This window comes from Sphaerodactylus townsendi, linkage group LG04 (genome assembly GCF_021028975.2).
Source record: "Sphaerodactylus townsendi isolate TG3544 linkage group LG04, MPM_Stown_v2.3, whole genome shotgun sequence".
Taxonomy (NCBI): domain Eukaryota; kingdom Metazoa; phylum Chordata; class Lepidosauria; order Squamata; family Sphaerodactylidae; genus Sphaerodactylus; species Sphaerodactylus townsendi.
In genome coordinates this window covers 109,184,671-109,205,267 of record NC_059428.1, presented here as the reverse complement: position 1 = coordinate 109,205,267, position 20,597 = coordinate 109,184,671, and the positions used below count along the sequence as shown (strand labels likewise).

General features: G+C 40.6%; 1 protein-coding gene across 24 annotated transcripts in view; it reads right to left on the bottom strand.

Moving 5' to 3' along the window:
- The window catches only part of DOCK9 (dedicator of cytokinesis 9), a 172,488-nt gene that overhangs the window by 58,372 nt on the left and 93,519 nt on the right, over positions 1–20,597 (bottom strand). For all 24 annotated transcript variants that reach the window (XM_048492439.1, XM_048492445.1, XM_048492455.1 and 21 more), the window contains exons 16-29: positions 18,111–18,190; positions 17,843–18,030; positions 17,648–17,713; positions 14,613–14,705; positions 13,162–13,285; positions 12,628–12,749; positions 11,511–11,597; positions 10,563–10,652; positions 7,183–7,298; positions 6,205–6,274; positions 5,972–6,097; positions 5,561–5,632; positions 909–1,055; positions 5–88 (exon numbers count right to left, since the gene is read on the bottom strand). In XM_048492439.1, coding sequence (XP_048348396.1) covers positions 5–88; positions 909–1,055; positions 5,561–5,632; positions 5,972–6,097; positions 6,205–6,274; positions 7,183–7,298; positions 10,563–10,652; positions 11,511–11,597; positions 12,628–12,749; positions 13,162–13,285; positions 14,613–14,705; positions 17,648–17,713; positions 17,843–18,030; positions 18,111–18,190 — 1,465 coding nt within the window. The remainder of the gene's footprint in view (positions 1–4; positions 89–908; positions 1,056–5,560; positions 5,633–5,971; positions 6,098–6,204; positions 6,275–7,182; positions 7,299–10,562; positions 10,653–11,510; positions 11,598–12,627; positions 12,750–13,161; positions 13,286–14,612; positions 14,706–17,647; positions 17,714–17,842; positions 18,031–18,110; positions 18,191–20,597) is intronic.

The following is a 20,597-nucleotide window of genomic DNA, read 5'->3' as shown; positions in this document are numbered from 1 at the left end:
ATACCTTTGGATCGCCTGGCGCAAAGAAGCTGACATAATTATTTATTTGCTTGAACACAAATCCTCTATCCATAAAGGTAAAGCATCTCTGAAAAGAAAAAAGAATAAAAATGTTTTTAAAGCATAGTGTCTGGTATGTTTCCCATAGATCTTTGCAGGAAAGATTCCATAGTGTTTATTATGCTTATATCCATCTTTCTTCTGTTGTGATGCTCAGGGTATGACACTTATGGATTCATGAAGATCTCCCACCTAGAGACTGACCTGACCCATTCCCAGTTCAAGTCAGCAAAGTTGCTGTCTTTCAACCTTCTCCTAACATTAGGGGCCAAATCCTTAGAATTGGTTTCAGCCATCATAAGCCAAACACTAAACATCTTAACACATGACTCTATTTGCTTGTGAATGGGAAAAAAAAAGATGCCATGCTGCTCTAATCTGAGTTACATTTTGTTAGCCAAGTTCTAAATACAGTTTTAAAAAATTTGTGTTACCAATTAGGGTGGGCTGAAGCAAAACTGGACTATAATTTATCACAGTGCAACACATTTTAGACAGTGATTTTTCACTAAGTGCAATGTCAATCAATGATACTTGCTAAAATTTAGTACAAATCACACAGTTTAATCACAACTGTGTTTCATCTTCTATCCACTCAGAATTGCCCATTATCCAATTTAGGACAATTTGCACAGTGTAGACAATAATAGTTTAATGAATGATGAGCGATTTCTTGACTTATTTTTTACATGAAGTGGAATTTATATAATCAAACCCAGTCCAATTCTTGGATTCTGAACTATATACAAGATGTCACCTTCTAAAAGGAAACTCTTAAAAATTCAGCCACTGCTTTGTTAAGCATTTGAAGGTTTATTTGGACAAGGCCCATAAAGAAGTTCACTCACTTTTACAAAGACAGCAAGGTTGTGGTTTGCATTTTTTGAAGCTTCTGGATTATCTCTATATTTCTGAGTAATGTGCGGCATCAGCATGTTGACAACAGTTTCTACTGCATGATGATAAGAGGCAGGAAATCTCTGGTTTCGTAGTAACTAGAAACAGATTTGAGAGTTGTGATTTTCAAGTGTGAGCACTTAATTAGCATGTTAAGTTTTAAGCAGTCTCACGGAATTGCTACAACTGGATGTTGTGGGTTTTTTGGACTGCAGGGCCATGGTCTAGTGGTTTTTGCTCCTAACTTTTTACCTGCATCTATGCCAGCCACAGATGCAGGTAAAACATCAGGAGCAAAAACTACCAGACCATGGCAACACAGCTCAGAAAACCCACAACAGCCAGTCAATTCATGACATCCCTCAAGAATCTTAATATTGATCCATTTAGAGCTCTCAGACTTGCCTGGACAATATAGCATAGAGAAGCGTTGCTCAAGCTTTCTCTGTACCCAGAGTAAAGAAATATAGGAAGGAATTTGTTCAACTGGCAGGCTGAGTAACTACTAACAGAAGCAGAAGTCATTATTCCTTACCCCCTTCTCAAAAGGAGAATAGGGGCAGAAAAGCCCACCCCCCACCCCCACACAAACCTCTTTTTTTTTGGTGTTTTCTGCAGCATGAATATTAAGTATTGGAAGATTAGTGGTTTAAAATTATTCACTGTTTTACTGTTAGTATTATAGAAAGTCAAGCAGGTAACTGTGCTGATTTGTTGCAGCAAATACAAGATAATCTGTCTTGTTGGTTGTTAAAGACGAACAGATTTATTAAACGTACAAGATTTATCTCCCCAGTACTGTTATGTTCCATGTTAGGGTATGTAAAGATGGTCTTTGACCAAAACAGTTTCAGATTTAATTATTGTTCATTCTGTGAACTTAGGTGGATTATGAGGGGGAGGGCAGGAATGGATATATCAGTGCTTGGCTCTTATGACTGTTTCTTACATCCCCAGGTAATGCCAATCACAGGGACAAGGGGAGAGGAAACTGCACCCGGGGCACGAACTGCCTGCGCATGCCCCCCACCCTGCCCACACCCTGCCCCTGGGAGGGGGGGTCTGGGGATGATTTTCCACTCCCACATGACGCCAATGGCGTGCGCCTGGGGCCAGGCGCCCCATTCTTCCCCACTGCAGCTTCGCCACTGGCCAATTGACACTTTGAGGCCAGGAAGGAATTTTTCTCTAGGTCAGATTAGTTGGGGGGGGGGGGGGGAGTTGCCTTCCTCTGGGCATAAAGCAGGGGTCATTGGAGGAGTGGTGATGTAAAGGTTAATTTTATATGTTGTGCAGGGAGTTAGATTAGATGACCCTTAATGTTCATTTGTTTGTCTCTATATTTCTACTGTAATTCAAAACAGTTAAACCAGCTTATTTGATCAGGTTCCAAGAGAAAAGCTGAACAGATTCTTCCACTTCCGCTTACACACATGTGAAACAGAAGGTATGTTTTGAGATTTAAAGGTAGATGAATGTCTTGTGTAAAGAAAAAATGACAAGGCCTATTAGAGGTTTATAAAACTATGCATATGTCAAGAGAAAATTCATAATAATAAACACTTGTTTTTTCCTTTCTCATGAGCTCTGAGGGTTTAGAAGGCAGGTGTGTTCAATTGGGAATGAGTGTACTGTCTCTCTCAAGGTGTGCTTGTTAGAGAATATAGAATCATCTTCACTAATTCCAACCATCTGGAATTGATCAGTTAGAGACTAATTGGAAAGGTTTCATCTTAGGAGGAAGCGGGGGTATGTTCGCTCTTTATCTAGAGAACTTTCTGATCATGGCACACCCTGATTAGTTAATCAATGATCCCTTGATGTGGTCAGCCCAAACCATAAATTAGTTCTATTAGTGTTAGCATTTACTCCCTATTCTACCTTTGTCCTAAGCTTTGCCGTTTACTCTGCCTGAAGATTTTACTGGAACTTTGTAAATGTACTGAAGATAACTAGTACCTTTTTGCCTGCAAGTATTTCTTTCTGTTACGTAGACTTTAGCTTTTGTTGTTTTATTTATGTAACAGAATTGCACCTTGGGTTTTTGTTCACTGTTATGTTTTTAGATCTGTTTTTGCATTTGGGGTTCTATTTCAGAGTCCACGGCTCAATGCTGCTACAACCCCAAAGGCTGGATCAGGTCTCTGACAGCACAGTATTGAGAAAAGATAAACATTTCTCACAAAACATTAGACCTCTGGGTGATCAAATCAAATAGATGGTTAGTACATTCAAAATAGACAATAGGTGATGACTGGCTGTTGCGGGTTTTCCACACTGTGTGGCTGGTAGTTTCTGCTCCTAACATTTTGCCTGCAACTATGGCTGGCATCAGAGACATGTCACAGTAAGATGCATTTCTCCCTGTGGCACATCATGATTAACTTAGAAAATCTGTTGTTTCAGCATTAAGAGGCAGCTACAAGTTTAGAATGCTTTAAAAATGACACAAATTCATGGATGGCAGGTATCAAAATGGACAGAACTCAAGAAAACTAAATGGAATCTCCCAGTTCATAGGCAGCATGCCTCAATGTACTAGATACTGAGTGGTTTTGTTTTCATGCTCTACTTTTGACTTTTCCAGAAACAGCTGGCAAGGTGATGCGAGAAACAGATTGCTGCAATAGATGGAGCTTGTCTGATCTTAAGATGCTCTTAATTAAGATCTCTCACTCAAGATACTAACAAAGAGGTTAAAAACTAAAATGTTGAGAATTTTCATTAACTACTACCTTATATACGTGCGTATAAGTCTACTTTTTCAGCACATTTTTTATGCTGAAAAAAGCCCCCCTCAACTTATACACGAGTGAACAGGTGGCGAACGGGTGGGGGGAATGGGTGGCGAGCAAAAAAAGGCTGGGAGCTGAGGGTGTTTTTCTGCACCTGCTCCCTGCTATGTGGACCCAAAGGCAGCTCCCAGGTAAGCCTTGGGCTGTTGCATCGCTGCACTACAGGTAGCCAGTAGCTTCATTCACAGTGAATATTCAGTAAATAGGTATGAATATTAAATATTAAATTTATATGTTACAGAATTTTTGTTTAGGCCAGGAAGCTCCATGAATATTAGGGAGCCATACTCATTGGGAAATCTGCACCATTGGAGCCCATGGTGGTAGGAATCCCACTTCCCAACCCGCACACACACAAGGTGACCTGGGGTGCAGCCACTGCCAGCACCTTTCTCGGCCCCCACCCACTGTTTTTGGAAAGCAGGTGGGACTTCTGTCCAGCTGAGCTTGCAGATCATCACCACGCAAGCATCTTCACTGTGTTGAAGGAGAACCTGTAAGAACTTTTTAAAAGGGGGATCTTGTTGAGCATCTTCCCTATGAAAGGGAAGATACTGTCTGTGAGAGTTATATATTCCACTTCAGAACTTTTAAAGTTATTGTTGATACCATACGGTTTTCTTTGAAATAAATATTTAAAAAACATTTTTATTGGTATCTATTTTTATTTTTGAAATTTACCAGTAGCTGCTGCATTTCCCACCCTAGACTTATACTTGAGTCAATAAGTTTTCCCAGTTTTTTGTGGTAAAATTAGGTGCCTCGACTTATATGTGGGTTGACTTATACACGAGAATATACAGTATTTATAAAATGCATATATCATTTCCCAAGAGACCTGAGGTGAATCACAAAATAAAATACAATAAAATAATAACATCAGTATACAATGATTTAAAAAGCAGTGAAAAACTAGCCAGTGTAAAAAGGGTGATAATACAACAGTCCTCAGACTAGAAGTATACAAAAAAAAAGACTTTAAAAGATTGTCAGCCCCATCCAGAAGGGCCTGGCAGGCGGGGACACAACCGCCCCTCCTCTTGCAAAGAACTTTCCCACAGCACAGGAAGCACCCAAAAGTAAAAAACAATATAAGGCTGTGAAAATCCCCCACAGGGAAGAATAGAGATATGCCATGAAATCACTGTGCTGATACACAGAACCTGGGCAGACAGTGGAGGCTGACTAAGGTTAGCCCCACCACCCCCTGCTCCCAGTCATGCTGTCATAGCGTTTTGCACCAGTGGGCTGGGGCAACAGTGGTCGCTTTTGGATCGAGTGCCATAGAGCTCCATGGCATCTGGCAGCCAAGGTAAGTGCTCCCTCACCAGCGCATTTGCCCTTTGCACTGGTGGAGTGAGCATGGTGCTGGGCTACACTAGCTCTAGAGGGGGATTTGCTCTCCCCCATCTGGATTGGGCTACCTACGTCTTAGATAAAACCTTGAGAAACAACAAATGTCGTTACTTGGCACCTGAAAAGAAATAAGGTAGGGTAAGCACCAGGTAAGCCTCAAGGGGAAAGGCATTCCACAGGCAAGGTGCCACCACTGAAAAGCCCTCCCTGGTTACCCCATGCCTCACCTCTGCAGGTGGAGGCAGAGAAAGCAGTTCTTTAGACAAGGACCTTAACAGGTGGGCTGGATAGTATTAGAAGAGGCATTCCCTCTAGAGCTATTCACAATTATGATGTTTTCACCACCTTTTCATATTGCAACCTAAATCTTCCTAATGTCTTGTAAAAGTAAAAAATGGGGCCAATGAAATACCCTTATGGTTTATTCAACCATTTAAAATTAATTTACATACCTTTACTTTACTATTTTCAGTCAAGTGCTGAGCCATTGATTTGATCAGAATTTCAAAGAAAAACCAGGAGTACTATTAAAAACAAAATATGTTACATAAGCTATACATGTTTAAATATCTCACCTACATACCAACCTGATTAATAAATTAGTTTACTAATTCAAAATAATCCTCTGGCTTAAAATAACACTCTTTACAAAATTTATACCATGCCATTCTGCCCAATACAAACACAACTAAAAGACCATTAAGAGCAAACAAAAACACATGATTAAAACAATGAAAACCTAAGGTGAACACATACATACAAAAATATAAAAACAACAATTAAAGCTGAAGGAGGGATCACTGAGAGAATATGATAAAACAAACAAAATCTTCACCCACTGGCAGAAGATGGAAAGTATATACCTTAAGAAGTTTATTGCTTGTGAGGAAGTCAGCGGATGGTTTCAAGATTGTTGTCATGGATTTGGCAAGTTCTTCATGTACTGTCTTATATTCTGAAGTGATGTAAGGCTCTGCTTTATAAGCGTACTTCAGAAGGAAGAAACTGAGTCAGCTTTATGTAATGTAAATGTGATTAAAACATAATTAAAACATACCTAGTAATGATGCCACCTATGATACCTAGTATATTTTACCTTAACATAGGATCTCAAGTAGCTATCCAGCCCTTCTTCATGGCACTGGGCAACTACATGGGTGATGACCCTAAATAAAATGAGAATACATCATATGATTTATTGACTGTAACAAAGCATTCTAATTTAACACTGAAAATGGCAGTATCTAGAAACCACTGGGCAAATGTTTTAAGATTCTAGGGCGTTCTACAGCTGATCTATTAGTCACTGTTCCTTTACTTCAAAGGTAGATGCCAATGCAAACTTGTTGAATTAGAATTCATTAATACAGTCTTCCCCTTATCAAGGACCTGGAATTACTCACAAATTACAGATGCTGCTGTCTTGCATAATCCACCTTTTACAAAACTATTTACTTCAGCTATACTGTACTGTAGTTTTACCTTTTATAGAGTTAATTAGTTCAGTTGTCATTCTATAACTTTCTATTGTATTCACTTATTTTATGTTAGATATACAGGCAGAGTAGGATTAACATAATAACAGAAGTTTGGAATGGCTCTCACTCACTATGAGTGAATGACTATTTCCTTGTTTCATCCCAGCCTTTCTTACTAACACCTCTTTACTACTGTCTTTTGGTTATGAATATAAATTTATTGGCTCTATGGATGTATGCTTCGTGCGTTTGATGAAGTGAAATGATGTTCAAAAGAGTATGCTGGAATAAAGCACAACTGGACCTATGCTTTACTTTGCTACTACAGACTAACTTGGGCTCATTCCGCACATGCAGAATAATGCACTTTCAAACTGCTTTCAGTGCTCTTTGAAGCTGTGCGGAATAGCAAAATCCACTTGCAAACAGTTGTGAAAGTGGTTTGAAAATGCATTATTTTGCGTGTGCGGAAGGGGTCTTGGTTACCCATCTGGGATTGCAATCAGAGAAAATGTGAAGTCAAGGAATAATACCCCATCAGCAACTTAAAAACCAAAAGTTCATAATTATTGGGACTCTCGAAGCAAACTGTTTACCTTGTCACGTTCACTGCAACTTCTTCCTGAGTTGTTCTAGTAAGGACTCTAAACAACTGGTTTAAGATAGTAGGCAGAAACGCTATCATCACATGGCCTTCCATAGCATGAAGGCTCTACAGTAAAAGAAGAAGTTGAAATCTTAAATAAGCACATCTTAAATAAGAACTTGTTCCAAAAGTATGGTAAAAAGCATCCTTATCTCTTAGAGTATAGGGAACCAAGTTATCTCAGTGTGAAAATTTGCCACAGGGTAACTTGTATTGTGTGTAAAGTGCTGTCAAGTCACAGCTGACATATAGCAACCCCTGGTAGTTTTTTCATGGCAAGTGATTAAGTAGAAGTGTTTGCCATTGCTTTCCTCTGCAGAATCTTCCTTGGAGGTCTCCATTCTAAATACTGATCCAGCTTAAGTACTCCATTCTAAGTACTGATCCAGCTTAGCTTCCAAGATAAGGCTAAGTACTGATCCAGCTTAGCTTCCAAGATAAGGCCATTCCACATCCCTCAGGATCTTAGAGCAAAATCCAGATCTGGGAAGTGGCCAGGGACGGGGCTCCTGCTGTGCTACCTCCCGAGGGTTTTCGGGCAGCCGGGGAGGCAGAAAAAACACAAAGCCTCCCCAGAAACCCAAAAGCCCTCCATAGAGGAAAACAAGAGCTATGCCATACAAAAGGGGTGGTGTAACTTCATCCTTCCTGATGCTGGAATTCCTGGGGCCAAAGCCCAATGGAAGCCACCTAAGTCAGATCTGCTTCTGAGAACACCCCAGAAACACCCCCAGTTCAACTGGCCTACAAGTTAGGCTGATGCAACTCTGGAAGCTGCGGCCAGAAGTGGGTCAGGCACTCGCCTCCCTGTTTGCCCTCCCAGCTGGCGTAAGTGTCACTTATGCCAGCCAGGAGGGCAAATGCGCTACCTCCTATTGCCGTTTAGCCCCCACATCTGGATTGGAATAACCATCTTCTGTATATGGTTTAAGTCAATCAAGTTGAGTATAAAGTTTTTAGCACCATCATTATATGAATTTTATAATAGCATTTTATGATTTTTATAAATTGTATCTTATCTATATTGCTAGTTGTTATGAGCCTGTTTTAGTGGGAAGAGTGCGATATTAAATAATAATAATTCGATAAAATCAACATTGGTCAGATTCAGAAGGCAGCCCTGATGGGATCTGCACCAATATTACGCCGATAGATAGATAAGTATTGATTCGGTTTTTGACCCACAAATAAATAAAACATATGCAAGCAAGCAGATGATCTTCCAAAGATTAATAATCATTCTATCACAAGGAAATAAAGTCACATTAATCATAAAAGGTGAAACATCTCATAAATGTTAAAAGGAAACGAAATACATTGATTCTTAGATTATCATAATATTGTGGCAATATACAGAAATTTAGCCACTTGATATGTTATATTAGGAACTTTGTCTTCCAATAAAGAATTGATTAAAATTTCATCCAAACTATTAAAAGAACTGACATAGCCAAATCGCTGTGATAGTAAAGGTAATATTAATCTCTCCCTTGAATCTATATAATATTGACAACATAGTAATATGTGAGCAATTATCTCAATCACATTATTAGTACATGGCCATAAATGTGTTTCCATAGGATGCTTTTGAAATTCTCCAGTCAGTAGAGCAGATGGAAATGCATTAAAGCGCACCTCTGAAAAAGCCCATCAATACTTTAGAAATGTAAGGTTAGTTAAATAGTACACTGGGGCAACTTCTGTCCATGATTTCAGAACTCTATGTGGATTTGGAAGTTGGGCAATGTTATTTTGTAATTCTATATCAAAGAGGCATTGGCTTACCACTTCTCTTGCCCTTTTCAATCCAAATTCTATCAAGTGTGTGGGATCTAATCCAATCATATATAATTTTGAGATAACTTTCTTATGCCAAGAAGATTGGTACGTATCTGCTAGAAGTTTTGTTATTAGGCCACTTGTTTGTAGATGGATTTTCAACCAATAATAAATTATATCCCTCCAAATTCTGGTATCCACCTCATGGAGGCCAGCCTCTGTATGAAGTACTGCATTTGCTGTTCACTTAGGAGAATATTACGCCGATGTACCAGAGGTGTAGCTAGGAAAAATGGAGCCCAGGGCAAAATCTGAATTTTCCACCCCCCCTGCCCCCGTATGGGCAGCCCCCCCCCCGACCTAAGAATGATTTTTTGCACCAGGTCATCTCAAAGTCACCATCACATTATAGAACATGCCCAGCTCACAAATCTAAACCCAGCAATGGTCCATGCCACACAGCAAAATCGGGGTGAGGGGGAGGGAGATCTCAAATTGCCTGGGTAGGTGATAAACCCTAAGCAGAAAAGTAGATTCACACAGAGCATTAAAAATGCTGCCAAAAAAAGATTTTAAAAATATACCCAAAATCCATAGGTTTCAAGAGATTATTCTAGCAACAAGCCATATACTGGGTGTCTTTTTTTTAAGGGAGTCCACACCTTCAGGAACTTAATTCTGTCCTATCTAGTAGCACACATACAATAAGCAATTTGTAATTCCCTAAAGTCTGTGCTCATATCAAGGTTTTACTTTTTTTTTCCTTAAAAGAAAGCATTCACACAAAAATACACAAATGGGTTCCTCAACCTGTATTGTTGGCTGGGGCAGAAAGGAGGCCAGATCGGGGGGGGGGGGGGATCATGCCAGTCATTTAGCCAGCTCGGTCGCTCACTCACCAATGCAGCCAGCCTCCACTTTGCACCCATACCACTTCCTTCCCGCTCAACCTCTCTGTTCCAGCACCTGCGCAGTGAGTGCACCCCCTCTGCCTTGGCCCTTGGGCAGCAGCACGCCCACAAGGCTGGCCAAGGCCTGCCCATGTGTCACATGCACATTGGCGCACAAGGTCGCCCAAGCCAGCCAACACCTGTCGGACTGCCACTGCAACATCGAGCCCAGTGCCTGCCTCGCCCCCAACAAAGAGGCCAACGGGGTGGGCACGGCCACCCAGCCCATGCCCTGCACGTGCAGCAAATCTGCCACCCTGCTGAAAGGTAAATTTCTAAACTGAGGCTAGAAGTGTGTGGGGCGATTTTCTGCCCCCACACATGAATGAACGGCAGCTGCCCAGGCGACATATGACTCCATATATCCCGGTGGAAGCTCTGCCTCTGCAATAGCCTACAACATTGTAGGCCTCTGGGTAAGGCACGAATTGTAATGAAAGGCCAACAATCAGCTAAAGAACTGGCAGCTGTGATATTAAACTAAATAATAATAATAATAATAATACAGTTGACTACAAAATATTTTTATTAACAGTTGGCAGCCAAACTGCCACTGAGCTGCTCTCATCACATCACAACATTGTTTGGTGTAGTTTTGTACCTTAAGGTATTTCACAAGGTCAGTTCCTAAGGCTTGAGCTCCAGACTCTGTTTTTTGACAATAATGGAAGAAATTGTTTAAGTGCTGGTCCTAACAAAAGAAACAGAAGCACAGGAAAAGGCATTGAACATGTGATATGAATTTGATTTATCTAAGACACAGTTATATTTTACTTTTACTGGTGTTTAATTTCACCAAAATTAAAATTAGACACCTGGTAACAGACAAATAGTTCTGATTTCTTGTGTTGACTCTCATGTTTGCTGCTTACTAAGTAGTGATTTCTAAACTGAGGCTAGAACTACTCCAATGAAAGTCAGGATCCACAGAATGAACATTCCATTATTCTAAGGGTGTCAAACATGCAGCCCGGGGGTTAGATCAGTCCCTTTGAGGGGGGTTATCAGGCTTACGAGACAGCTGAGACAATCCCCCCTTGCTCTGGATTTGGCCCCCTGCTGGGCTCACCAGGCCAGATTGGGAGTGGTGGCAGGGGGTTGCCTCAGTTGACTTGCAGGTCTGATAATCCCTCTCAAGACAGCCCCTCCCCGATCCTGCAGGGGCTCACCAGCCCAGGCTCTCCCCCAGTTGAGTTTCACACTCCTGCATTATTCTGTTCTTTCCCTTGCATTACCTGATAATGGCTCCCTTTTAAGAAAAGAGGCTGACATACTGGGGCAAATATAGAGTGTTTTCAGTACTTTTAAATGACCATTCAATAAATCCTCAACTGCTACCGGACATCGGCAAACACTATGCGCAGTTCGTAGGTTGATTCTGAATATGCTATATCACCTGCAATGCACACTTTTGCCTGAAGAGGGCATATTTATACAAGTTTTAAGCAAGCATGGCCAATTTTTAATTATAAATAATTTTTAAACCTACAAAAATTAAACCAAACATTTTGACACAATTATAGGAATAAATATGGAATATACAGTCTACCTGTGTATATATTGTAGAAACTAGATGAGTTGAAACCTTTAACAGAGGTTTGCCTCCATCTACCCATTTAATTTCAAGTCCAGAATGCTAATAAAAAGGGGAAAAATAGATTAAGTTCCTGTACATTGTATGATGCACTAAAAGAAAACACACTTCTGAGAGAAATGTGAACATCTTGAGCTGCTTCATAAGGGGTTTTTTTTTTGCTCTCATAGTTGACTTATGGTGACCCAGTAGGGTTTTCAAGGAAAGAAATGTTCACAGGTAGTGTGCCACTGCCTGCCTCTGCAACATGACCAGGATATTCCTAGGCTGTCTCCTATCCAAATACTTGCCAGGGCCCACCCTGGTAAGCTTCTGAGATATGATGAAATCAGGTTAACTTGAAGCTATCCAGGTAAGGGCTTCATAACATTAAAGACTATTCATTTAGACAAAATACAAAATATTCACAGCCATTTACAAAGAAATGCTATTTTACAGTTATCAATAAAATGCAACTTCCAATGATTATTTAGCTGGTAACTCAGGGGAAAACTCAGCAAGATGCTAAATAGTACGAAACTCTTAAAAAGTAAAACTGCTGATACAATTTCAGAAATTCTTGATTATTTCTCCATGATTAGAGCTGTTATACAGCACCTGAAAACAACAACAAAACCGCCACAACACATGCCACATTGCTTCAGTTAAACACTATGAACATTCTAGTTTGCAATTTCATGCTAATATTTCAACTATGCAAAAAAAATTCTAATCACAACTATAACTAAAGCTTTTCTAATAATGGAAATACTTCCCCAAGTATGTCTATTTCATATTGTAAGGAGCAAAAGATCTTGCCAAATAAATTATTGTAATTTTTATTTCTGCGAACAGAAAATATTTCACAATTAATGAAACAAAACACTAAATAGCCTCTGTCAATCTGGGGGTGGGGGTGGGGGGCTACACAAACTTAATAGGGCAGTTTAATCACATCTTGTACATTCTGAACACAAAAGGAAATATATGCTTGTTTGTACTATTTTGAGATTTCTTAAAATTATCTTTCTAATTCTGCCCTGATAAGTTACAAACAACATTAAAAACAAACAAACAAATCCAGTTATTTTACTTTGCCCAGGCCAGGTTCTTGATTGTTGAGATATCCAGATGGAAGATAAGCAGATACTGGAATATGCTGCTCATTTGTCACCACTCTCCCATCTTTCAGTAGCTGGAGCCAAGAATACCCAACTACAAAAAAACGCAAAAGAGAAACAATATTTTATTTTTAAATGTACACAAGTATATTTCACATCTTAACTCAAACTGACCTGATCAGCCTTGGGGAAATTTTGGTGTTAATATTTTAGAAGAAGTGTTACAATTAAAAACCTATTACCCAGCATAACGCAGCATATAGTATTAAATTTTAAAACAGCAAAACTGTAGTATCTCTTTGAAAGAGCTGAATAGGTTGCATATTTCACAGAAAGCAAATCCTACCAGGGGCAGTAGCTATGGTTTATGATCCAGCTGAGTTGAATGAGAAATCAAGTGCCAGAAAACTGCCAAATTAGTGCACATCAGAAGTGTATAAAGATATGAATGACTGGGAAATATATATTAAAATAAACAAAACACATTAAAAGATACTTGGTCGTGCCTTGTGTTTCTACAATGTCTTTCTTCTTGGTAGTTCCTTTACTTGAATTGTCGCAGCTGACGTGGTAGAAGGTGAACAACAAATGGTGCTTTCCATGTAGCTGTGTGGGCAACTCTATTTTCACCTAAGAAGAGAACAAAATCAGTTTGGCCTTAGAAAGTACCTTTCAATTGGAATAGCTGAACGGTAAACTAGATGCAAGTGCAATCACATTCAGTTAGGGTTAGGGTTGGGGTAGTGGGTGGGGCCCATTGCTTAAAGGCAAGTCCTAAATCAGTGATGGCGAACCTTTTCGAGACCAAGTGCCCGAACTGCAACCCCAAACCCACTTATTTATCGCAACGTGCCAACACGGCAATTTAACCTGAATACTGAGGCTTTCGTTTGGGAAAAAACGGTTGGCTCTGAAACGTGCGTTACTCGGGAGTAAGCTTGGTGGTAGTTGGTGTCTTTGCTTTGAAACAACCGGGCAACTCTTCCAACGGGTGAATCACGACCCTAGGAGAGTTTAATCAGAAGCAATTCCCATTGCCAGCGACTGAGCTTACTGCCAGGAAAAGGATCACGCTTTAGTTCGTCGCATGAAAATCAATGGGGTTTAACAGCGCTTAACGGGGTTACCTACACTGCTTCCCCAAAACTAGGTCTTGGGTTTAATGCTAATAATTGAGCCCAGCAGCCCAGGCCAGCTTAGATGGTGGGGGCGACTCTGTTTGTGTGTGCCCACAGAGAGGGCTCTGAGTGCCACCTCTGGCACCCGTGCCATAGGTTCGCCACCACTGTCCTAAATAAATGTGGACTGTTCTGTTTGCCTCAATGGTGGAAGCAGCTCTGAACACAGGTGCATTTGCTGAATTCCTCCTCCATTAAAGTAGTTAAGTATGCCCTTAATGTAAAGAGATGCTCCTGCTCCAATGCATTAAGATTATTACTGTAAAGTCTAAACTGTAAAGTGAGTGGAAAATAATAAAAAAAACCAAGACTTCCTTGATTGATTTCAATTTAACCACAGCCAATGATGAAGTTGACAGACCCACACCCATCAGAAGGCTGGGGAAATGGGACTGTTCACAGACAATGCAGGAGTTTTTGCACACTCAAGGGACTCACCAGGTATGTGTGAAAATTTACTTTGAACATTAAAAATAAGGAAACTAATTACCGACCACACTTTTGTCCCTTCAAATACCCTGGAATGTTGAGAGCAGCTGAGCTTCAGAAAGTTACAGCAAAGAGAAAGGATAAGGAAGTGGTGAGGTAAAACTGGCCAGGTCAAGGGATTGGTAACACATAGTATCGATTAGAAGGACCCAGGCTACCAGAGGCAGAGAATACTGGTCTGCCTAGGACTAACCGATGAATTGATGAGGATAACTAATGTCTGAATTTCCAGCATTACCTCACCACACTTTTGGAGTACAGTTTAGATATATGGGTATAAATCTGGTTACCTCATCATAAAACTCTGGGTTCTGGTGGTGATGCAAAACAGCAGCAAATGCTTGTCTTGTCCATATTGGTCCACCTGGTCTTCCATAGATACACTAGCATAATCAAAAACAAAATAAAAGAGAAAAAGTTCTCTAACTTCATAATATTCTTTTGGCATTTACCAGGAACAGACATAAAATTTAGAATCTTAACCAGCATGCAGTGGGAGAGGAAGTGTGTGCTCGTCAATATATCATTGGTCATGCTTGATGACTGATAACATAAGCAACCTGCCATGTTAACAGTTAATGTTGCTGTGTGTAAATTTTAAGATACAAATGCACACCCAGTCAGTATTAAACATAAGCTTTGTTTTGGCTTGAGCCAGGCACCCTCAACCCTGCCCATGTCCATGTTGATGAAGACATGGGCGGGGTCAAGGGCACCTGGCTCCGCCCCCCATATTCCTGGTCATGTGGGCCCCCTGATTTTGCGCCCCCCACGTGACCAGAAGAGTGGCGCCCCGGCAAATACGCCACTGCCTCCTGATCAGCATCGATTAGGGAACTTCATTTCTCTACCCCAGACATTCAAATCAGGTTACAAAGTTTTCAAAAAAGGAAACTAATGAGGTCTTCCCTTTCATTCACTTCTTCTAGTGTGCACTATTCAATCTAAAATTTTGCTGAGGTTATACAGAGAAGTTTGCTGATGCTTGCTGCACTTGTTTCTCCTTACTTGAAATGAATGGCATGTAAAAGATTTAGACAATGTGTAGCTGACGAACAGTCTACTTCATAACCTGTCAGTTCATGGATTCAGGATATTTTACAGAAATCCTGATTTATGGCAATATGCAACTTAAACATTTAACAAAATGATTTCCACCCCAGGCATTAACAAATCTGTCAGTGAGGCCCACTGCATGTTCTGTCCTCTTTTGCAAAAAGTCCATTCATCCAGTAGCAAAAGTTTCTTTTGTGGTCCAGAAGCTGTAGAACACTCTCCTTCTCGAGGCTCATCTGTATCCACCTACAATCTTGTCCTTGTTTGGAAACTGATTCTGTCATGAACCCAGATACTGAGATTGTGTTATTGATGCTTTCATTATTGATTATCAGGTTTACACATAATAGCTTTAATTAAAATGTTCCGTACACTATCTTTTGAACAACAGTTTATAAATACCATTGGTTTGTTGATTAATTAATTACATTTACAAGGGAGTCAAGAAAGGCACAGTTGTTCAGTGGCAATACACATCGTTGCCAGGCTTACAGTCTGTAATTTTGCCCTGTATACCCTGCCTTATAAAATATTGAAGTTCATATTATTTCTCATACTATGTGCTGCAAAAATGCCAGTTTTCATGTTTGTATGGGTAGATAGCAGAGTATTCCAGCCAACAGCAAGCCTAAGGCAAAACAGCCTGTTTAATCTATGAGTTACTCCAGGCAATTATCTGGACGTCTCATAACAAGGACATGCATCTTTGATTATCTTACCCAGCCAAAGTGCTCCATTGACCTAATGGAATCTGCACATTTCCTGAACACCACACCTCACTAAGCTGCTTTTGAAAGCCACTGTGCTCTTGAGAAAACACATTTACAAACAATTGCTTCTTCCTAGCACTTTCCCAACCTTTAGATATGATTTCCCTAACAACAAGATCCCATCCTAAATCACTCAGCCTCAGCCAAATTTGAATACTGAAGGCAGAGCCTGTAGGAAGTATCTCTGCATAAACCATTCATGGTATCACTGATATAATCTAAGAGCAATTGACTCCATTGTCCCGGGTACTTAGAACAATAGATAGAGCTTTTGATTAGCTCAAACCAGCAATCCCAGCATGGAAACCCAGAAAATCCAGGAATAGAAATTTACAGGAATAGAAACTTACTAGCTCCCGCCCCAAACTGTTCACGGGGGTATAAAAATACAGAGCACCCCAAGTTCCATGTTGTTAATGCTGGTTCTTTACTCTAGTGCTAGCTGGCTAGCTAGCCAGCTCCTGCTGCTGGTTCAAGTTCTCAATGCTGGCTCTCAATGCTGGCTCAAACCCTCCAGGCTGGCTTCAGCTGCTGCTGACTTCAGCTGCTGATGGCTTCAGCTGCTGATGGCCCCCACTCTCCATGCTGGCATAGGAATCCCTGCCTTCTTCCAGAACTTCTCTGCAGAATTTAGGTAATGTATAAGTCCCCTGCTCCCCCTCCTATTCTATCATCCAAAACCTCCCTGTTTATATACTTAGGAACTGTGTGTATGTGCCTTAACGTCTTACTGTGTGATTGTTTGCAACCAAAATTTATATAAAAATATTTAAACTGCAATTTGGTCTTTTGTGAATTCTCTGCAGATACGTTTCAAGCCGTTTCTGGTATACATAGTCTAAAAAGATCCCTACTCAGCCTGCCTCTAGCATTGCCAAGCCGAGTTATTTTCCCCATTGCCACTTTAAGATATTTGTGTGCTGTTACACTCTTAGCAGCTGGTGGAGATTCCTTAGAAATAAGTTCACAACCTGTGAAAGCTGGGTAACAAGTCCCAGGCTAAACACTATGCATCTCCAGTTTTAAAAAAACCTCAGTTAGCAGGACTAGGAAAGATATCTGAACCCCTGGACAGGTGTGCCCAGCCTTCCAGATGGTACTATCAATATGCTGATGCCATGCGAATCTTTCCATCTAAATTCATGGAGGCAGTGGAAATCTTAAACTGGTGCCCAGTAGGGGTTACAGGCTGGATGGGGGCAAACCAACTGAATCCAGAAAAGAAGGAAGTGATGTTCTTTGGGAAAAAAGTCTGAGGGAGAGTAGGGTTATACAGTCTGGGCTGGATGGAGCAGAACTTCCCTTGATAGAGAACATTTGGGGGTACATTTGAAGTATGCCTCATGGATTCAAAAGCCTTACAGCAGACAAGCTACTATGATTATTAAAAATAGCCATAAAGAATCTAGATGCAAACCTTACTTAACTTCCATGTCACCTTATAGGCAATAATTATCTGATTGAATAGCTTCTAACAGCAAAAGGTCTGGTCAACAAACCTTTAAAGGAAGGGAATCTTCCTCATCCGAATCCTTAAATTCTATACATACAGCAATATTTCTTGCCTAAAAGGGAAACATATACAGAGATAAAGATTTTTAATATAGTGCTAAATATATAACGAAAATTCTCAACAGAAACAGGACTATTCAATTCAGATTCAGTCAGTCATTTGAATCTGAATGTGAGCTCACCTTTGCAAATGACTTTTGACTGTCATATTTCAAGTGCTTTGGATAAACATAAAGGTGATTGTTGTAGATGGTGAAAGGTTGAGTATGTTTTGGTATACAGGGAAGAAACTCTTCTACTTCAAACGTTACTACTGTCTTGGTATTGTTTTCAAACTGTTTCATGGGAATGTATGATGAGTTAACATAATCTGAAAATATATTAAAAACCAATAAAAAAATTGAAGAGGAAAAGCTTTCCAGCTATTTAGTAGTACTTCGCAATACTTACTTGGAATGTCTGGGGAAACATTATCAATTGTTATGTCTAGGTTTCCTAAAATAACTGGTAACTTGGCCATCTTTTCAGGTCTGTGGGGAGGGAAAAGACACAATTGACTCAGTGGAAGTTAGAGGCAGACAATAAAGTAAAAACCAAAGAAGAAAAACAGAAGAACAGGTTTGGCAAGGATTACAGATCATGTAATCCAACCCTTTTAAGCGAGACAGATTGTCACCTTAGTCAATAGACTATATTGTATACTCTGAAGTGCACAGATTCATTTGTTCATTTGTTTCATTGACATGAACAGCAGGTACATTTAGCAACTTTTTCTCTTAATCAACACAGACTAGGTCTGTAGAAGGCAGGCTACATCCCAGAGTGCTTGCACTGACCACTGCTTCCAGTTGTGACTGTTTTACTGTTAATGAGCTCATTTGTAAAAAGATTACCACTCCCACACACAAACTTACCAGAATAAGGTACATTTATTCATTATATTAAAACCCCACTGTTAGTCCCAATCAGTCCCGTTCAATTTCTTCCTAATAACTCTATAAGATAGGTTAGAATGAGAGTGTATGACCAGCCCAAGATCACCCAGCAAGCTTAGCACAGTGAGGTTGGAAACCTGGGTCTGTAATGGGATAGCAGGAGGGTTTCAAATTGTCACAATGTCTTTTCAGTGGGTGAAGTAGGTGACTGTTGCTAAGGTCACTAAAGAAGATTTTTCAAGCTAGGAATCGAATTTCAATTAGGAGGGAGTGTGTGTGTGTGTGTGTGTGTGTGTGTGTGTGTGTGTGTGTGTGGGTGTGTGTGTGTGTGTGTGGGTGTGGGTGTGTGTGTGTGTGTGTGTGTGTGTGTGGGTGCTCCTAAAGTCTGGATTTCAAAGCCAATAAGAACAACGATTGACCAAGTGTCAGCAGCTAATTGGGTGGAACCTTTGTGGAAGGGCAGAGAAGTGGTAGTTGAGAGCAGTTGGGAAAGAGGCAGGGGAGAAGCAGCTGGAAGACGGATGATCTTCAAAAAGAAGGATACCAGCCAAGGTCTTCTAAGAGCTAAGTAAGAGAGGCACCGGAGGCAAGGAGGATTTGCCACCCAGGAGAAGGCAGGAAAAAGAGAGCAGATAGCCTAGAACAGGGGTAGGGAACCTGCGGCTCTCCAGATGTTCAGGAACTACAATTCCCATCAGCCCCTACCAGCATGGCCAATTGGCCATGCTGGTGAAACTGATATGGATGAACATCTGGAGAAACAGATTCTAACCTAGAAGATCTCTGGCTGAGTCTGCCTGACCAGATGGAAAGTGTGCCTCAGCAGGACTGGAGGGAAGACTGCAAAGTAGCCTGATGCATTCCTCTTCCAGCATCAAGAGGAAGCTACCAGGCCAATCAGGACATTCTCCAGCAGTAACTATAGGAAGTACTGAATGGGGTGGATGCATGGGAAAATCTGGCCCTTTCATTTTAAAAGGCAGAGTGACTGTTAGAGCCTCATCTTGGCAACATTCCTTTAAGTGAGGGATACAGTGGCATAAACATTTGATTTGCAGTTGTTTAAAAAAATATAATCTTATATTCTATCCGTGAAATAGGCCAAATCTTTGACTAATTAAGTCCAGCTTCTGGAGCTGTGAATAGGCAAAACAGATCTTTTTATAAACTTGAACAATGACTCGGGTTTGCAGAAAAATGTGAAATATTTTTTTAAAAATGTTTTTTTTAAAATATCTAAAAATGATAATGGTCTGTTGGCCTTCTAACTTGAGATTAACTTGAGATCACCTTCTAACAAGATTTTCAAACCTGACCAAATGCCTAGCTAGGCTAGAGTGAAAACAAACACCACAAAGTGAAAACCTGTGAACTAATTATAGGGTCCTCAGGGTTCAGCCCCCAGGCTAAGAGCTACAGGCAAAGAGCCCTTTGGCTCCCATCCTTCAGCTCGTGCATCTGGCAAGGAGGAGCCTTGTAATTTGAAGGCTCATCATAGCCCCTACCTCTCAATAGCCTCAGCAGAAAGCAGGGCCAGAAATCAAGCCAGGCAAACAGACCTTCCTCACTCAACAACAAATTAGACAAAGGAACACACAGAACACCAATCAGAAACCCCTCTCCAGCAGCCTCCCAGAACCACTCTCTCACACACATTGTTCTCACACAGCAACCTCAATTAATCCTCCCCTGCAGTTTGGGAACAACAAACAAACACTCCCCTCACCAGATGCTCTCTCCTCAGCTCAGTCTCCCAGCGCAGCTGACTCAATTCTGCCTCTGGTAGGGAGGAGACTTACAATTCAAAAGCTCAGAGCCCCCCGTGTGTGTTTTCTAGGTTCACATTTGTTTTTTTCTCCAGTCTTTATTTTCTTTATTACCAACAACCTGGTGAGGCTTCCAAACCCTTGGGAGTCTTATCAGGTCATCACATGCACCTTCTAGGATGCCTGAAAGACAGTTTCCTTCCAAATGAACATTTTATTAGATGGTCATCTGAGGC